The 18,607-nt window shown below is 43.6% G+C and overlaps 1 protein-coding gene across 2 annotated transcripts in view; it reads right to left on the minus strand.

The window, feature by feature from the left end:
- Positions 1 to 2,619: 2,619 nt before the first annotated feature.
- The window catches only part of DGKQ (diacylglycerol kinase theta), a 130,692-nt gene continuing 114,704 nt past the window's right edge, over positions 2,620 to 18,607 (minus strand). For both annotated transcript variants that reach the window (XM_077345597.1, XM_077345596.1), the window contains exons 17-23: positions 16,897 to 17,045; positions 15,761 to 15,942; positions 13,867 to 13,967; positions 11,510 to 11,656; positions 6,240 to 6,351; positions 4,058 to 4,210; positions 2,620 to 3,855 (exon numbers count right to left, since the gene is read on the minus strand). In XM_077345597.1, the coding sequence (XP_077201712.1) occupies positions 3,757 to 3,855; positions 4,058 to 4,210; positions 6,240 to 6,351; positions 11,510 to 11,656; positions 13,867 to 13,967; positions 15,761 to 15,942; positions 16,897 to 17,045 (943 nt within the window). In that variant the 3' untranslated portion in view covers positions 2,620 to 3,756. The remainder of the gene's footprint in view (positions 3,856 to 4,057; positions 4,211 to 6,239; positions 6,352 to 11,509; positions 11,657 to 13,866; positions 13,968 to 15,760; positions 15,943 to 16,896; positions 17,046 to 18,607) is intronic.

Genomic DNA, 18,607 nt, shown 5'->3' on the forward strand with positions numbered 1-18,607 from the left:
CTTAACTTGCAAAAAGCCATGCCAGATGTCTTCACCATTCACTGTGACATTCATCACCAACATCTGGTTGCAGCCCCCTCTCCCAGTGGTCACCTGCCCAAGTCATTAATTACACTGCCATTATTACAGTGAATAAAATTAAAGTTCCTGTTCCCAATGATCAACTATTCAAGGAGCTCTGCATTGAGAATGACGACTATTTTGAATGTTTGTTGCTTCATACTGAAGTGCGTTGGCTATCAAAAGGCAACTATCTGGGATGCTTTTATGACCTTTGACACTGTGGTGGAACTTAAAGACAAGGGTGCTTTGCTTAGTAAGGAACTCAAAGGGGATCAGGCATCACATTGCTTATTCATATGTAAAAAAGGTAAAGGTATCCCTGTGCAAGCACCGAGTCATGTCTGACCCTTGGGGTGACGCCCTCTAGCGTTTTCATGGCAGACTCAATACGAGGTGGTTAGCCAGTGCCTTCCCCAGTCATTACCGTTTACCCCCCAGCAAGCTGGGTACTCATTTTACCGACCTCGGAAGGATGGAAGGCTGAGTCAATCTTGAGCCGGATGCTGGGATCGAACTCCCAGCCTCATGGTCAGAGATTCAGACAGCATGTCGCTGCCTTACCACTCTGCGCCACAAGAGGCTCTTGTATTCATATGTACTACCAGCTAAATTCAGTTAAATGAAGATGCAGCTGCAATGAAATGAGTTGCAAAGAAATTAGGTCATTAAGGCCAAATCTGTCATCTCTACATTTATTTCAATGTTAACTCTATCCAAATGCAATATCAGCTGTCACAAACTATACTAATTTTTGTGCCTGAGGTAGAAAAGAAAGGTAAGATACTGGATGATGGTTTGCAAGTTTGTCTTAACAGTTTAAGAATCTTCTTTCAATGGAAATTCCAGATTTCAGATATTGAGGAAGTGGCGATAATGGAGGAGGAGCCAATTAAGTTACAAAATGGCATTGAGCTGAATCCAAAGTTTACGGAATCATACCAAGAATTTTGGTTATAGAAGCAAATCTTCTAATCACTACCTTGCCCTACGGACAATGGAGAAGCTCCTTGTTGCATTTTCAATGCTGTATTTGGTGAAACATGGTTTTAGTCATCCGACTTCTCCCCAAGCAAAGAAATCAACTCCAGACTACTAACATGATGATTTAAGTCTCCTTAAAAGAGATTTTGGGAAAATGTTATCACTTCATCAAGCCCATCTGTTGCATTAAGTGCGTACTAAACAGCGAAATGGTTATTAAATGTGATATCTAAGGTTCTTGATAAATGACTTTGAGACTTCAATAAGCAACTAAAAATGCTAATTGGATTTTGAACAAATGTGCAATTAACTTGTTACTGTTTTGAATTTTATTTTTATTCTCTTCCTTGATAAGTTGTGCAAACTGCAATTTTTATAGGGCAGGGGGCACAGTGGATGAGTTTATGGAACCAAAGGAAGCGTGGCCCCCCAATATTAGGGAACCACTGGTCTTGATCAAAAGAGAATGATTTGGAGTATTTCATTTACAATTGACTGTCAGAGCTGCACCCTACTAAAACCATATTCCAAAGGCTGTAAACTCTGCATAGGACTACACTACATTTGTCTATTCACATTCATCGGACATTTTGTAAAACTCAAGAATATTGCAAGGAAAAGAAGGCAGCTCTTGGTTCTACAAGAACATCTTCTAAAAAAGGCACCATTCTCCAGCTTTAATCTTGTTAGGATGGGAAAGTGCATCTACTGCAGGTTGCTTTATAAATTCTGATGATGGTGGGGGCAGAGGCTCATCAAAAAGATTTGTTTTCCAAATATTTCCTTGCATTGCAGACCATAAACTCCTGTAGTATAATATAAAACAGGTGACAAATGCCTTTGCATCAGCTTAGCATACATAAGAAGTGGATCCACAATGGATAAGAAGCTTCTAGAAAGCCACTTAAGGAGGCTTCCCCCTGAAGTGAGGGAAAGAGAAGCAGCTGCTGTATATTTGTTAACAGGGAGCTGTTTTAAGCTGGCGAAGGAGAAATCTTGCACCTGTGTGAACAATTACAGAGTTTGGGTCTAGTACTGCTGTTTCTGTAATTGAGGGACTTTGGTAATTCCCCTAAATGTCCACAATAATATGGTGCAGACTTCAGAAGTCAACCATCCTAAAGAACAGGATTCTACAAAAAAATGTTTTCTAGTTATACTACTGTTACAGCTCTCAGAGCTAGACTAAACTCAAGCTCAGCTTTCTCTCCTCCATTTTTCCTCCTGTATTGTATGCACAAGAAGACTAACCTTTTCTTGTAAAACCCAATTGCAGTACAGAGCTAGAAGGAGACGCCTGAAACTTCTGGCCCTAGCAAATGCTGAAATTAAAGTTAAGAAGTGCGAAGAGCTACCTGCCTCATAAAGAATGAACGACGCTCAGTAAGGACCTACCTGCACATAACCTTTCCTCCCTCTCCCCTATCAGTAGTCACATCCAGATTAATGTAGGACATACACAAAGACCTAGGTGGATACACCCAGATCAGCTCTTTAATATGGAACAAACAAACAGCAGCACCTTTCAATTTAGTGTACCAATAAATAAAGAATAACCAACTTGGAAACAGGCCGTTTGCAATATCGTGCCATAATTACAAGCTTTGGTGTTTCCATTAACAGTCTCGTAGTATGTTAGAAGAGGAGATAATCGGGACATAAAATTAGGAATGGCATACCAGCAATGGGAATTTGGAAGAAAGAAACACACGTGCTACCAGTATAGTAGAAAACCAGAAGCTTGTAGTGTATGTAAAAAAAAAACCCTGTGCTTTACTACCTCCCGCCTCCCCCCAAATCAATAAAATGACAATAAGGTATTCCCCCCCCCAAAGGATTGGTACAGTAGTGCAGAAATATGAAACATTATTTCCTCAGCTACATGAGCTTCTGAATAGAATGTAACCTAGCATTGGGGATACAATCCACACAGTGCTACATCCATGGAAAATTGATCCCCAATAACATTCTATAACCGTTGCTTCTTGTGATGCACCCAGGTATTAGCCAGAGAGTAGAAGTAACGTGCATGTTGTGGGCCTGGACCAAATTACTGGATCCCTCCCCCCCCTCGGAACTGCAAAGGGCCTCCAACTGGATCAGCAACATCCAGGTGCTTTGCAGTGGAACCCTCACTGGGGCGGTGCTACTAGCAGAGTGCAGGATGGATCATACCCCTGGGTTCAGTCAATGGGTCCTGGTCCGACGTCAAGCATTATTGCACAGGTCAGTCGGCCAAATAAAGACAATTCGTTTCGTATGCTCCTCACTATATACACATACGCGCACATACCCCCTCTGGGGAATCCTGGCTAGTTTAAACTCTAATCTTAGCTAGCTTAAACTTTATTTAAAAAAAAACACAAAGACTAAAAGCTTATGTTTATAAAACATTTGGCTCCAAGAGGCTAAAACAGAGAAAGACAATAGTGTAAAATGGCACAGCGTAATGGGATCTGTGCTTCACTGGCATCAAGCAGGAACTGGGAAATGGTTGACTGAAAGGCTGCTTAATGCAAAGAAAGTCTCTGATCGGCCCGTGATGTATGAACGTCTATCTCATGACAGCCACAGGATAGGCACCATACAACGAACATGGAATGGAACAGCAGGCTTGTAAGTAACCCTTCTTAACCTGAGCTGTACAATGCAGCTTTGTCAGGCAGGTCCACTTGGTCTACAGTAGGGTGTGCTGCAACTGGTCTCTCTTTGTCAACGGCCCATGTCACTGGACGTCGTGCTCTCAGATCTGGAATCTTTCAGGTTCCCAGTTTTTTTCTGTTTCTGTTTTGATTTCTTTAGCATGCGAACCTTAAATTAAAAAAAAAAAATAAGAAGGTAAGTCACTTCAAAGCAACCTTTGTTGAAAACCCTTTCTCAAGGAAGAAGCAAGGTCTTTTAAGAGTTAACAGCAGGCTTGAAAGAATACATTTTCTACAGGAGGTAAGGTCTGTGCGTTGGTTTTTCTCTCCCAGAAAGAGAAACGCATTGGGACAAAACCTAGAGGCATTACCTTTGGTCCTGCAGCAGAAATGATTATCTGGCCTGGAGGCTGGATCCAGGGCTCTCCGTCTACTTGCACAGGGATGGGCCTCAGAAGGGTCAAGCGGAAGTAGGAGCCTTGGGCAATGCGGATGCCTGAACGGAGGCCACCCTGGACCTGACCCTATATTAAGACGAATAGGATCAGAACAGTCCATCTTGAAATGACCACAATTTGCACTTAAGGAATATCATTCTTTCCAGCCACCACAAAAATAAAGGTAAATCTTACATTACTGAACCAGTATGGGATTGTACAGTAATTTAATTTATTTGTATTTGTAATTATAGCCTGCCCTCTTCAGCTAGTCATCTCGGGGCAGCTTACAACAGTGTGAACAATAAAACCATAAAACTGTATAAAAACACATAAATACATTTAAAACTATTAAAGACTAGCCTTCGCTTCACAGAAGGGGGAGGGATATAGGAAGAGAATCCCAAGCCAATAGGTGAGGCCCATATGATGTAAGCTGCCACGAGCCGGTATAGAAATCGAATGAATGAATGAATGAATGAATGAATGAATGAATGAATGAATGAATGAATGAATGAATGAATGAATGAATGCCAACACAGCTACCCACTTGAACCAATCCAACAGTCCTTCTCAGGATTACTTGACAAAGGATATAGGAAATTGCATCCAAACTGGCCAAATGAATATCATTATGTATATCATCTCATGAAACATTCTCAAGATTAAAGCCTCAGATGACATTTGTGAAAAAATAATTTTTGCTATCAAGTGGTAAAGTACCCATTTCAAATCAAAATAATAAATCATTTACTTTGAGTAGTTCTCTCCGATATAATTATTTTGATGCTTTGCACTGTTTTTTACTTTGTGAGCTGCCTTAATTCAATTTCTGGAGTGAGAGCATTTGTTTGTTTGTTTGTTTGTTTATCACATTTTTATACTGCCCTCCCATACGGCTCAGGGCGGTTCACAGAAAACATTGCAGGAGTAATACATAGAACAGTTTGAAGACATAACACATTAATAAATTACTTATCGGCAATAAACTAACAGAGGCTTCAAGTAGAACGACAACCCAAATAGAACGACAACCCCCAGAGAGGTCAGGCTGCTTCAGGACAACCCCCAGAGAGGTCAGGCTGCTTCAGGACATGGAGGGGAGGGGACCAGCTGATGTTATTGGGTCAGTCAGACTCCAGCAAATGCTTGATATGTTTTCTAAATAATAAATAAATCTGGCGGAACTTCTGAAAGCTGCTCTAAAAAATCCCAGTTCTCTAGAATGTTTTTTTTTTGTAATCAGTACATTTGAGACAGATATTAACCAGATTTGAAGTTAAGAAGAAAAATATTTAACTTAATAGCAAAATAAGTTGTGTTAAAAAAGACCTGCAGTTATATTTTTCATTGTCGGATACACCATCTTCTGACTCATTTGCTACACAGGCCAAAATGGACTTCCAGTAAAACCTCACATGAATTTGTTCCCGCCAAAATCCAAGCTTTTCAAAACCCATTCTGTCCCAGACACTGGCTATAACTTGAATTGTTCTTTAAACCTAGTGACAGGTTGTGATATGTTACCATTTAGCAACAACAGCCAGCTAGGTTAATTAAATGTCCTATTTCTTTCTCAAGAGCCTCTTGTGGCGCAGAGTGTTAAGGCAGCAGACTGAAAGCTCTGCCCATGAGGCTGGGAGTTCGATCCCAGCAGCCGGCTCAAGGTTGACTCAGCCTTCCATCCTTCCGAGGTCGATAAAATGAGTACCCAGTTTGCTGGGGGGTAAACGGTAATGACTGGGGAAGGCACTGGCAAACCACCCTGTATTGAATCTGCCATGAAAATGCTAGAGGGCGTCACCCCAAGGGTCAGACATGACTTGGTGCTTGCACAGGAGATACCTTTACCTTATTTCTTTCTCAAGCTTCAAACTGGCCATAAATAGGCAAATCATCAATATAATGCGTCTACTGCCATTTTTTCATTTGGATCTCATCTTAATATGTTGTTAATATGATAAACTGGTCAATCAGTTTTGGGTGGGAAACACAATTATTACAGTTTTTATTTTATTTATGAATTGGTTTAAATCCATCAGGTAATTCTGGCATTCCAATGAACAATACCTTCTGTTTGGGTCTTTTCCGGATTTTTTTCGGAACTGACACTCACCATGTGAACGACTCCAGTGACACCGACAACCTCCAGTAAGCCATCATCAATCCTTGGCCTCTCGAACCGATTATCATTATCCGAGCCCCACAGATCAGCACCAGAACCCCAGCTGCACAGAGAATATTGCAAGAGGACAATTTTTACCACTCTGCTTCTGTTAAAGGAAGTTTTTTTTTTCAAAATCCAGTGCACATGACCTACCCAGTGCCCTGAACCTGGTCAGCCCAGGCATGCCCAATCTCATCAGATCTAGATGTTAAGGAGGGCCAACCTTGACTAGTATTAGGATGGGAGACCTCCAAGGATTTGAGGGGTAGTTTCTCCAAGGAACACTAGGGGTCAATGCAGAGGCAGGAAACAGCAAACCACCTCTGAATGTCCCTTGCCTCATTACCAGACAATCCTCGGATCTCCTGGCTACGCTACAGAAGTCACATGGCAAATAAATTCTACCTGGGATGCTCTATCACAAACTGACAAACAGAATTTGAATCCAACGGCACCTTTAAGACCAGCACAGATTTATTCAAGATGCGATTCAGTCCTTTTTCTAGCAAGGAATGATCTTGCTGCATATTTTGGATGTTGTGATACCGTTTACTAATTTGCTGATAATTAAACTTTCTCCTTAGATCTGTACTCTTATGATTGCTGTTCCATTGTCTCAGGAAGCGTGCCTGCATACGCAAGCTCACTGCTTGAATAAATCTTTGTTGCTTTTAAAGGAGACACTGGACTCTGATTTTATTGTGCTACTTCAGACCAAAACGACTGCCCATTTGAAACAAACTGACAAAATTAGCGTTAATAAAGATTTACAGATGATAACACCTTCCTTCCTTAGAACTAGGGCCACTGCCAACGTTTTACAGCAGGGGTAGTCAACCTGTGGTCCTCCAGATGTCCATGGACTACAATTCCCACAAGCCCCCTGCCAGCGTTCGCTGGCAGGGGGCTCCTGGGAATTGTAGTCCATGGACATCTGGAGGGCCGCAGTTTGACTACCCCTGCTCTAAGATGTTAAAAAATAGAAGGGGCTCGTGGGAATTGTAGTCCATGAACATCTGGAGGACCACAGGTTGACTACCCCTGTTTTACAGGAAGTGTGACAAGAGGCGGACTGATGCACATCTTTCCCCTTTTGCCTGCAGTCCAGAAGTACCAGGAGATGAAGTTTGGCTTTGTTGCCTACACCTTTACAATGACTGAAGCCCCCCCCCCCTCTGGGCAACTGATCCATAGCATTCATAAGAGAAGGGGGTAAAGGGGAAGGAAGACTGTGGGATGCTTCCAGGCTAAGTGGAACATGAGCAGGCAATTCCCTCTGTTCTACCTGCTAAGAGATTATTCTCTAGCAAGGAGCCCCATCTCTCCTGACTAAACACACTCTCTAATTTAATTTCCTCCTTCAGAAAGCCTTAACCTTCTACTCAAGCCCACTTTCAGGGAGTAGCATCACTCAAATGACCAAACAATCCCCACAGCTTGATATTGGCAAAAACCAATATAAAGAAGAAGAAGAGTTGGTTCTTATATGCCGCTTTTCCCTACCCGAAGGAGGCTCAAAGCGGCTTACAGTCGCCTTCCCATTCCTCTCCCCACAACAGACACCCTATCTAATCCATATCTAATCCAAATGGTGGGTTTATAGTATTGGATTAATAAATATGATACTGAAACACGATGAGCACTGAGTCATAGGAAGACGAACGCGTGATAGGCTCAATATGAATTCAACCTCATAAAAGTTAAAAAAACTTCCTCTACAGCAAAAGCATGCCAGTTTCAGTGCTCACGTCATTACTGTTCTCAGCTGAGCCCAAATCAGAGAGATTTTATTGAGGATCACAAAAAGTAGCAACCATGACTTTTTTTTCCTCTAGAACCTTCCTTTTTTCCCTAGGTAGACACAGCTAGTTTCAAACAGCCATATATGGCACTGTAGGCAAGAAATCTTCAGTTCTTTCCTTGAAAGATTACAAAGAAGTCAAACTTTTGGTCAGATTTTGGTTTTCTGCTTGACGACCTGCAGAGGGCACTTCAGGATTCCCTGTATTAAAATGGTCCTGCCCCCCCCCCCAAAAAAAAGCCACATGCGGGTGCAGGCATGCTACAATCTCAACAAATCTATGAACGCTTTAAAGTCCCAGCAAATAAGTTACAAAACACACACACACAGATATCCACATTAACCCTGTTTACATCAGCCAGTCAGTAAAGCCTCGAAAAAGAATAGAAACTCAGCATTAAAAGATGTGCTGGCCCTTTCACTCACTTTCCTTTATATTATTTGTGTCAACATGAATTAAAATATTGCCATAAACAGAGTAGATTCAGCACTAGGTATTATTCTAAGAAATCTGGTCTCTCGGAATCCTAGGTTCATAATTCATTCTTGATTACAGATTAGTGACACAGGCTAGAAAATAAGGAAAACACAGCAGGTGAGATACAAGATTTTTTTTTATATTGAAACCATCATTTAAAGAAATCATTCCATCTTAAACACTGATTTGTAATTCCAACGTTTTTCCAGTGTGGGACGTGCAAGGCCTCCGCATCAAACACTGCTGGATTATTGGACCCTGTGTTATTGCCAAGGCTTGTGCACTGCCTCCAGCTCCACATTGTACCCTAAGTGGGACAAAGTTGTGCCTGGTACACAATTTCTCTCCTTTTTTTGTGCCACTGCCTTCGAGCACAACTGGACATGCAAAAAAAAGAACAGAGATTTCATCTGTAGGTAAGTGGATGGCAGGCAAAAGGGCAGGGAAAGAGACCTTGGAAAAGGCCCGGCAGCTGGTTGGGACAGGCAGTGCCAAGGGACATGAATCAATTCTGTGACTCAGTACAAGTTGACTTTGTCTGTCCTCACTGCAAGCTGAATGGACAAAGGCAGCAGGAGGGGGGACTAAGAGAGCCACTAACTCATGACAGTCACACAGCAAAGACTGTGCTTAATAATGATGTTTTCATATATTTTGTATGGCTTAGAATAGTTCAGATCCATGCATCTGAAGTGTGGAAGCTATCCCCGAATCAACTACTACTGTATCTGTAAATGGAAGGGTGCACCCCAAGCTCGAAAGCAGAAAAACCAAGCCATCCATAGATGACACAGGGTCTCTGTGTACTCAAGGGAGGTCTCACTATGCAGTGAATGACTGTGAATTAACTGAAAAGGGGCTAGGCTGCCAGAAAAAAACTGACCAATGAGGGCTGAGCATGCTTGTAGATACATGAAATGCTGACAGCAATTGAGAGTCATGGGGTGTTATTATTGTTATTAGGTGCGAAGCCGTGTCCGACCCATCGCGACCCCATGGACAATGATCCTCCAGGCCTTCCTGTCCTCTACCATTCTCCGGAGTCCATTTAAGTTTGCACCGACTGCTTCAGTGACTCCAGTGAGGGGAGAGCAAAACTAGGAAAGGGATGGGGAAATTGAGCCTCTCACAGCCATATAGCATAGCCTTACATAGAGCTGTACTGACAATATCCTGGAAGGGGGAGATAGGGTGGTAATTTCTAAATTGTTTACTCCCCCCCCCAAAAGGCACAGTCCTGTATCCCCTGACAGCCAGTTTGGTGTAGTGGTTAGGAGTGCAGACTTCTGGCATGCCGGGTTTGATTCCCTGCTCCTTCCATCACAGGCAGCCTACTGGGTGACCTTGGGCTCCCCACAGCACTGATAAAACTGTTCTGACCAAGCAGTAATATCAGAGCTCTCTCAGCCTCACATCTCTCACAGGGTGTCTGTTGTGGGGAGAGGAAAGGGAAGGTGACTGTAAGCCACTTTGAGCCTTCTTCAGGTAGAGAAAAGCGGCATATAAGAACCAACTCTTCTTCACAGTAAATATCAAAGTGATAGCAAAAGGAGCTCACAGGCTCTTTGATTATGCAGGGGGTTCCCTTGGTTTACAGAAAAATATTAAGGCCTTGAGGAACACTGAAGACTTATTCCAGCCTTCATGGACTGGAAAGCTTATGCTGGAATAAAATTTTGTTTTTACAGTTTCATAGGACTTTGGTTTAATACTGTTGCAAGACACTGAGAGGGCTACCCCTTTACAAAAAAATGTTAGTTTGTTCATCAAAGACAGTCCCCTTCCCCAAAAGCTTGATGCAAATATGGTGTGCTCATTGGGTGAGCATGAAAAACGGGGGGGGGGGGGGGGGCTGGCGCAGGCAAGCTTCACTAAAAGCTTATAGAGTACCTTGGTAGGGCAGCATTCTCAAACTTTTTCCCCTCTGCCTCTTCCAGTTGGTTCCAACATAAAAGTTAAGTGCTGCAAATGAACTCCTGCTTCAGACAACCTCCAGCATGGTACACAGACTCGGAGCTCCTGCTACCAATCATCACTACAAATACTCTAGAGAGAGGTTGTGGCTATTAGGGAATGTGCAGGTTTTTTACTTGTATTTTTTGGTCGAGTTCATTGGACCCGAAAACATTTCGGGATTTCTGAAAAATCCTGGATCCAAGAGTTTGAATCTGGAATTTTTGGGAAATCCTAAAAAAATGTCAAGTTCTATAGACTCAAACTGAAAACTACCAGTGAAAAATACCAGTCCAGTGCAGTAGCTGGCTTGGCTTCTCTTGCAGCCCATTCTAAAACCAAGCGGCAGGAGAAAGCAGAGCAGAGCTGTGCCGGCAGGGAGTGATTGGCTCCTGCAACCATAGCCCATCCCAGTTGGGGGTGCTCTCTCTCCAGTTTGAAGCAGGCAGCAGAGCTGGCCTGCAGGGAGCTCTCAACTCTCCCATCGACCCAAATGATCTTGAGCTGGCTTCTCTTGCAGCCCAGTTTGAACTAAGCTGCAAGAGAAGCCAACCAGGACTTGAAGAAGCAGGGAAGTCTCAGCTCCCCAGTTGATACTCAGGCTGACTTCTGCAATCCCTTTAAACATTAAAGGTCTTCCTGCATAAACCTGCTTGACAAGCAACAAAGAGGCGGCAGCAATCTGCTCCCAACTCTCTGCCATTTTCAGATTTACCCGAAATCCCCAAATATATCCAGAATGTCCCCAGGATAAAAAAAAAAAGGTTTCCCCAAGAAAACCTAGATACATTTGGGAAGCCGGGGTATATCTAAAAACACTAATAAGGTGTTTTCCAGGTATAATATTGGCTCGGGTAGATCTGAATACACATCCCCACCGGCTACTAAAATATAGTACTGGATGTAATCTAAAGCAAGTGCTGCTTTCTTAGAGACACAAACACACACAGAGAGAGAGAGAGACAGAGAGAGAGGGTTTGATTTTACCTGGGGATATTAATGAAAATAAGACCCTCGATACTTGGAAGCTCAATTTCATGCTGGTCCACTTGAAGTTTTATTTCTTTGTGAAGGTTTCTTGTGTGACTCATTCTCTGCAGGCCAACTTTTACATAGACACCCTTGTTATGAAACCTAGAGAAAGAGATTTTTCTTTTAACACAAACAGCAGACTCACTGTGCTCTCTGTTCATTAATACAATAGCTTTTTCCCCTTTTTTAAGGAAGATGTTATATTTTATTTATTTATTCATTATATTTATATACCGTCCTCCCCGAAGGCTCAGGGCGGTTTAGAATAAACCGGTTTAGAATAAGATGCAATGTTACAGGTCCAACTTGCGCCTGGAATATAACTATTTATATTTATTTATTTGTAATTTAATTTATACCCCACCCCTCCCAACACAGTCGGCCCGAGGCGGCTTACAACCTGATTAAAACCATAAAATATAACAATCCAACTAGAGATAAAAGGTGTCATAGCTCTATTTCTGAATTTGCTGTTCTCAAAAACCACCTCTGGCTTTCTGTTTGACATTTCATCTATTTCAGTGGTCCCCCACACCCGCGGGCCACACCCGCGGATCGGGCCGCACCCGCGGATCGGGCCACACCCGCGGATCGGGCCACACCCGCGGGCCGCGCCCGCGGATCGGGCCGCGCAGGCGCGGCCTGCACAGGCGTGGCCTGCACAGGCGCGGCCCGGCCCTGATTCCCTCTCCCCGCCCTCCCCGCAGTAAGAAGCTTCCCGGGCCGCAAGCTTGCGGCCTGGGAAGTTTTTTACTGCGGTGGGGGGGGGGCGGGGAGAGGGAGCCGCGGCCCGGTGTCATGGCCTTTGCGGCCCGGCGCCAGGCCGCAGCCCGCAGGTTGGGGACCACTGATTTTACTCCTTGTCTTGAACACTAGATATATGAAAGAGCCTCTCCTTGCCCCCAGCTGGTTTTTAAGCTCCAGGCAACAATGCAGTCCTAGCACGAGCTCATAGGGCACCTCTTAGGAAAGCTCTCAAGCTATAGAAACCCATGTAATTCCGGAGTTTATCTAGCAATGCTCAGGAAAGGTCCACCATCACCACCATGAGCTAAAGCCTGGGCAGATTCCTTATATACATTGCAAAATTCCCAGGATCCTTATAAAAAATTCGGGAGCTTTTGCATAGAATGTTGTCCACCGTGAGCTACTTGGAAGGGTGGGCTAAAAATAAACATCTTATTTTTATTTAATTCTTATGTCTGAGCTGCAGTCAGTATCCAGGAATTGATCAGACTTTCATTTGTGTGTGATACAGAGCGTCATTTAACAAAAGGTAATCTTTTCTGCTCCAACTGAAATGTTCAACTTTAAGTTGAAGCTCTCAAGAAAACCTGGCAAAAAGTGGGCTGAACAGCAAGCAGCATGACAATCAGGGCCCATGGTGGGCCGCTCATCCAGTCGTATTTGCTTCCGTACAAGGACCAACCTCGTTTAAGGTCCCACAACTGAGCTATTCAATCCAGCTTTCCTGGAACAATTGTAGCTGCTAAATTGGAGTACAAGCTGGCAAAGTAAAATGCTAAATGGCAACATCAAAACAATCACCAGAGAGCTGTAAAACCAGAAATAAAATGAAGAAAAAACAGCCTCTCACATTTTAATTCAGAAATAAGTCCTGTTACAGTCATAAGACTTATTACTAAGTGCATGGTGACTTACTTAAATAAAAGACAAAGGTGCCTCTCAACTGAACTTAAACTAAGAGAAAAGCCAACAGTTGTTCCATGTAACTATGGAAGCCACCATGTTGATTTTTACGCTGGATTAAACTGATGCCAATTGTTGGCCTTTGGGAAAGAAAGAAAATACTTCAGAATAGCCCAAAGTCTAACTTGGTAGTAGTTAACCCTAAAGAGAGCTTCTAAGTTCACAAAGTTCAATGAAAGGGAAGGATGTACCTCTGTTTAAGATTGTGCAGCATGGAAAAGAACCACATCATGGATGGTCTCATGTGATTATAAAGGTACCAAATGGAATGGCTATGAAGTGACATCAGAACCAAATGCCACTAAAGTATTCTTTGCCCTACAGGACAGCTCTCTCTTAATGTCCTATTACCAGTCATAAATAGCACAGGCTAGCAGGGGAAAGTAAAACATACAAGGGATGATGGTATATAAACGTAATAAAATAAATAAATACAAATATTAGATGTGTCAATTTCAGTTTCTTGTCAGATGACATTATCTTTACACTTCCGGGAATTTCAATTAGATCCAGGATATAAGGATACTTGTCCGTTACCCCCTGACTGCCTCTCCAGCCAGGGACAAAGTTATCATGTTTCCTTCAGATGTGGCTTCCGATACCTGCTGTTGAATTTGTCTGGTTCTTCTTCTCTGGCATGATGGAAGCCTAGACTGAGCTCTGCATCTATTCCGAGGCCACAGTAGTTGTTCATCTGTACAATCTGGGGGGGGGGGGGATTACAAATGGAAATTTCTTTTTTAAAATGCATGAATGAGAACATCACACTGATCAACAAATGGTTTGCCCTCATATGATTCCACCCTAGAAGATAATGGACACTGAACCAATCCGAAAGATTCCTTGGGACATGAATCAGCCAATAACAATGAGGGCAGAAAAGATTTCTTTCTTGCCACTACCTTCAAATGGCTTAAGTATGACTCAGTGTTCATATTCTACCACTACTGCTTTGCACTTTCCAATGGAACATCATACAACCCGCTTCATGTTTCCCTGGAACTTCAAGAAACTGGGGGGGGGGGGGGGGGGAGATGCCAAAATGCAACCCTATTGACTTCCCAAAACACGTGAATCCACTAGGTAGTCACTGCCACTGTCCAAACAATCCCTCCAAAAATTTTGGACGGCAAAATAGATCCTTAATTCCCAGAAGGAGGACCATCCTAACAAGTCCCCCACTCAATACAAAGGGGAACTGCCAAGTCCAAAGCAGCTTTCAGTAGATCATAATCAGCTTTGACAGAGGTCTAAACTACAGCTCCCCAAGAAGCCCAACAATTTGTCAGCTGGAGCAAAAATACTGATCTACGTATTTCATATGTAAAATCCAAAAGGGCTTGGGACAGCCCCATGGATGTAGAGCCAGTACGATGGCATCATGGTACTGGGAGTGGTGGTGAAGCAGCAGCAGTGGTGAAGCAGCAGAAGTCCAAACACCAAAACATCTCTTCCTTTCATTCCACCAGCTCATTGCTAGCACTGCCGTTCCTCCCCTACCTTCCAAGCAATCTCTAGGACTAAAGGATACCACCTTTCCCAATCCCAGATCCTGCCAGTTCCATGCCGGATCTCCTTCCGATGATGACAAGCAGCCCTTAGCCTGAGGTGAGCAAACCTCACAGGAATGGTCAAAGTACACAATCCTCTGTTCACATATCTAAAGACTTCAGGGCACTTAATTTTTCTTACAAAAGGTCATTGATTTATTTATTTAGATTTCTATACCGATCTCCCTTGTGGCTCAGGGCGGTTTACAAAGAACATAGCTGCTACCAACCAGCTAAAAGTCCCTGGCCCTAAAGAAGTCCGCCTGGTCTCAACCAGGGCCAGAGCATTCTCTGTCCTGGCCCCCACCTGGTGAAACGAGCTCCCGGAGAAGATCAGGGTCCTGACGGAGCTTAAACAGTTCCGCAGGGCCTGCAAGGAGGAGCTCTTCCGCCAGGCATTCGGTTGAGACCAGATATATATAACCAACAATGACCAAAGGGCCCCTGCTCCCCGCCCCCCCTCAGAACACCACCTATACACTCTGGACCTGTTTGCATGTTGCAACGTCGTATTGTTTATTGGTTATACAATTATAATGTTATATGTTTACAATTGTCAGTTATTATTGCACGGTTACTCAAATGTTTTATAAGACTGTTCCGTGTATTGTTCTTATGTTATTATGTAAACCGCCCTGTGCCCTCGGGGAGGGCGGTATATAAATATAACAATAATAAAATAAATAAATAAATTGCATGATACAATGCAACGTAGTATGATGTCATGAATGGGGCATTGTTAATCTAATCTACTCCTATTGCACACTCCCACTATGGTCTTCCTCAGGGTTTCATGACTCCCAGGAACAAAATTTCAGTGGACTCAGAGAAAGGGGAGTATAGGCAGAAACCACTGTCTCCACTGTAGGAAATCTAAGTGCCCTTAAGTCTTTGACACTGCGTGGTTGGACACACACACAACCCCAAAACACACACAAAAAAATACCTTAGGAGGCTCCGGCTCCAATACGCCATTTTCTGAACTTTCAATGGCCTCTTGTGCATCTAAGAGGATGGTCCAGCGATCCATGAGCACATCATCTGCTTCATCTACAGCTATCAGAATGGAGTAGGGATCTTCACCGCTGTATCCAGCACCCCAGCGCAGCACCCTCCCCAAGTCATTACCTGATAGAAAGAAAGAAAGAAAGAAAGGAAGGAAGGAAGGAAGGAAGGAAGGAAGGAAGGAAGGAAGGAAGGAAGGAAGGAAGGAAGGAAGGAAGGAAGGAAGGAAGGAAGGAACCTTTCATTAACCATTTGGACAAAAGCAAAAATAAGTAGTTCACTAGGAAATCTGTATGGCTACTACTACATTTTTGTACGTCTTTACACAATCATTTGAAAATGTAAAATGCTTTGCCCCCTCAAGAGCTCTTGCAGACCCCTGGTTGGGAATCCCTGCTTTAGAGAGTCTTTCTGCAAGCAGTGATTATACTCTTCACTATAACCAACATTGCAGTTTCTTGACAAAGCAAATAAAAGACACATTTAAGAGGTAAAGGTAAAGGTAAAGGTATCCCCTGTGCAAGCACCGAGTCATGTCTGACCCTTGGGGTGACGCCCTCTAGCGTTTTCATGGCAGACTCAATACAGGGTGGTTTGCCAGTGCCTTCCCCAGGCATGACCGTTTACCCCCCAGCAAGCAAGCTGGGTACTCATTTTACCGACCTCGGAAGGATGGAAGGCTGAGTCAACCTTGAGCCGGCTGCTGGGATTGAACTCCCAGCCTTATGGGCAAAGCTTTCAGACGGCTGCCTTACCACTCTGCGCCACAAGAGGCTCTGAGGTGGAATTTTTGCAATTTAAGAGGTGGAAAGGCTTAATTGTACCTTTTCTCTCTAATGGGAACCCAAAGCAATTCACAATACAGTTCTCCCCTCCTCCACCTTATTCTCCCAACCACCACCCTGTGAGGTTGGTTAGACTGAGTGTGGGTGACGCTGGCCCAAGGTCATCCAGTGAGTTTCTATGACACAGTAAGAATTTCAACCCACATCTCTTCAAGGCCTAGTCCAACACCCAAACCACTGCACCATCAGCACAGGTGATGGTTTCCCATTCCCATTCTAGTCTCGGCCTCACCTGTGCCTAAAGGCAAAATAGCCACAGATGGCTCCGAACAGACAAGCTTGTGCCGGATCTCTTCCAGGGCACCGAGAACCCAACCAACTGTGCCGTCTCCTCCACACACCAATATTCGGAAGCACGGGATCTGAGAGAACGTATGAAGTCTTTGATATAAAAATAAAGGAACACAGTGTTACTACAGGCTGCTGTCAATTAGAACGTACAATCTGGCATCTTAATGAGAGAACTCCAAATTGAATTTTTAACCAACTGACCTCAGGACCCAAAGAACTACACAACTAGATCTGTGTATCCAAGAAGAGCTTGGATTGGTATTTTTTGGACTGTACCCTGAAATGCCATATGGCTCTTTGCCTCTGAAATGGAAGAGAGATTCAAAAAGGCATTTGTGATATGGCATGGCACAGGTCCAGAGCTACTTTTCACATGTTGAACCAGCTGTGTGAGTCTTGGGATTTAGGTTTCTAAGTCTACCTCTACAACCACACATGAACTACAGTTCTTAGCACATCACTAGAGCAGCCTTTTTCAATTTCTTGACGGTGGAGGAGCTGCTGAAATAATTTTTCCAGATTTCGAGGAGCCCCAGAACTAATATCAATTGGCCATGCTTCCCTCACATTCACACACCACAGAAGAGAGATGTCATCAAAAATGACATCACCATCCATGTTAACAGCCAGCCTTGAGGACTGGGGGGGGGGGGGAGCGAGGGTGCAGGCCCAATCCCTCCCAGGCACAGAAACCATGAAAAAGCTCATGCTCCAGGGGGGAGAGGGGGAGCAATGGAAGCAGCATGTTCCCTAGCTGGTGGCCAAATCCATTAAGGCAGGAGGGGAAAGGCCGTGGACCCCCTCAAGAGTTCCAGCAGACCCCTGGTTGGGAATCCCTGCAGTAGAGAGTCTTTCTGCAATTAGTGACTATAATTTTCTGATTTTAAAAAGAAGTTTTTGCAATACAGCTTTACAGTTCTAGGCCAGCTGGACTGAAAATAAAGGGAGGTTATAGAGCTCATGTGGGCCCACCAATAAAAACAAAGAAAGAAGGAGGCCAGTTGCTTGCTGGTGGTATGCCAGCAAGACATTACCACTGACAACTCTGACTTCTTTTTAAAAAATGAACAATGTCAGATATATAAACCATCTTAAAATAGTCAATTTTTGTTGTTCTTGACCAATTAATTAACATGCACACGGCATGAGAAAACCCAATATCTTCTGCTTCTGCATCATAAGTTTTTTGTTGGTTTTTAATAACCTTAGTTCAAGAGGCAGCAGCCAACCTACACTCATGGATGTAGCAGATTTCAGAGCAGAGCACTAAATCAACTCCTGGGCTCTGGATTCAGATAAGGAAAGTTAGCCCTGCTTTGCAACAAGCTGATGAGACATCGTTCCTGTACTCACTGAACTTCATTTCATGCTCAGTGCATCTTGGTGCGCTTGAGAAATGAGCCTCTGCTGCGTTTCTGTAACTGCTGCCAAATCCCAAATGTAAAAATAGAACTGTCATGTATTAAAATCTCCCCTACAGTTTTCTTAGCTGACCTTAAAAATAGGAAGATTTACTGTTTTGACAGCAGGGCTAAACAATGCTTTCCCACTGCACCTTTGTGCCATCAGCATTGCTCATCTTCAGCAGCAGCACGCTGTGGCAGGGCCCCGTTACGGTAGCTTAGGAGGTAGGGCAAGTAGTATCACGCAGC

This window comes from Paroedura picta, chromosome 7, assembly GCF_049243985.1.
Source record: "Paroedura picta isolate Pp20150507F chromosome 7, Ppicta_v3.0, whole genome shotgun sequence".
Classification (NCBI taxonomy): Eukaryota; Metazoa; Chordata; class Lepidosauria; order Squamata; family Gekkonidae; genus Paroedura; species Paroedura picta.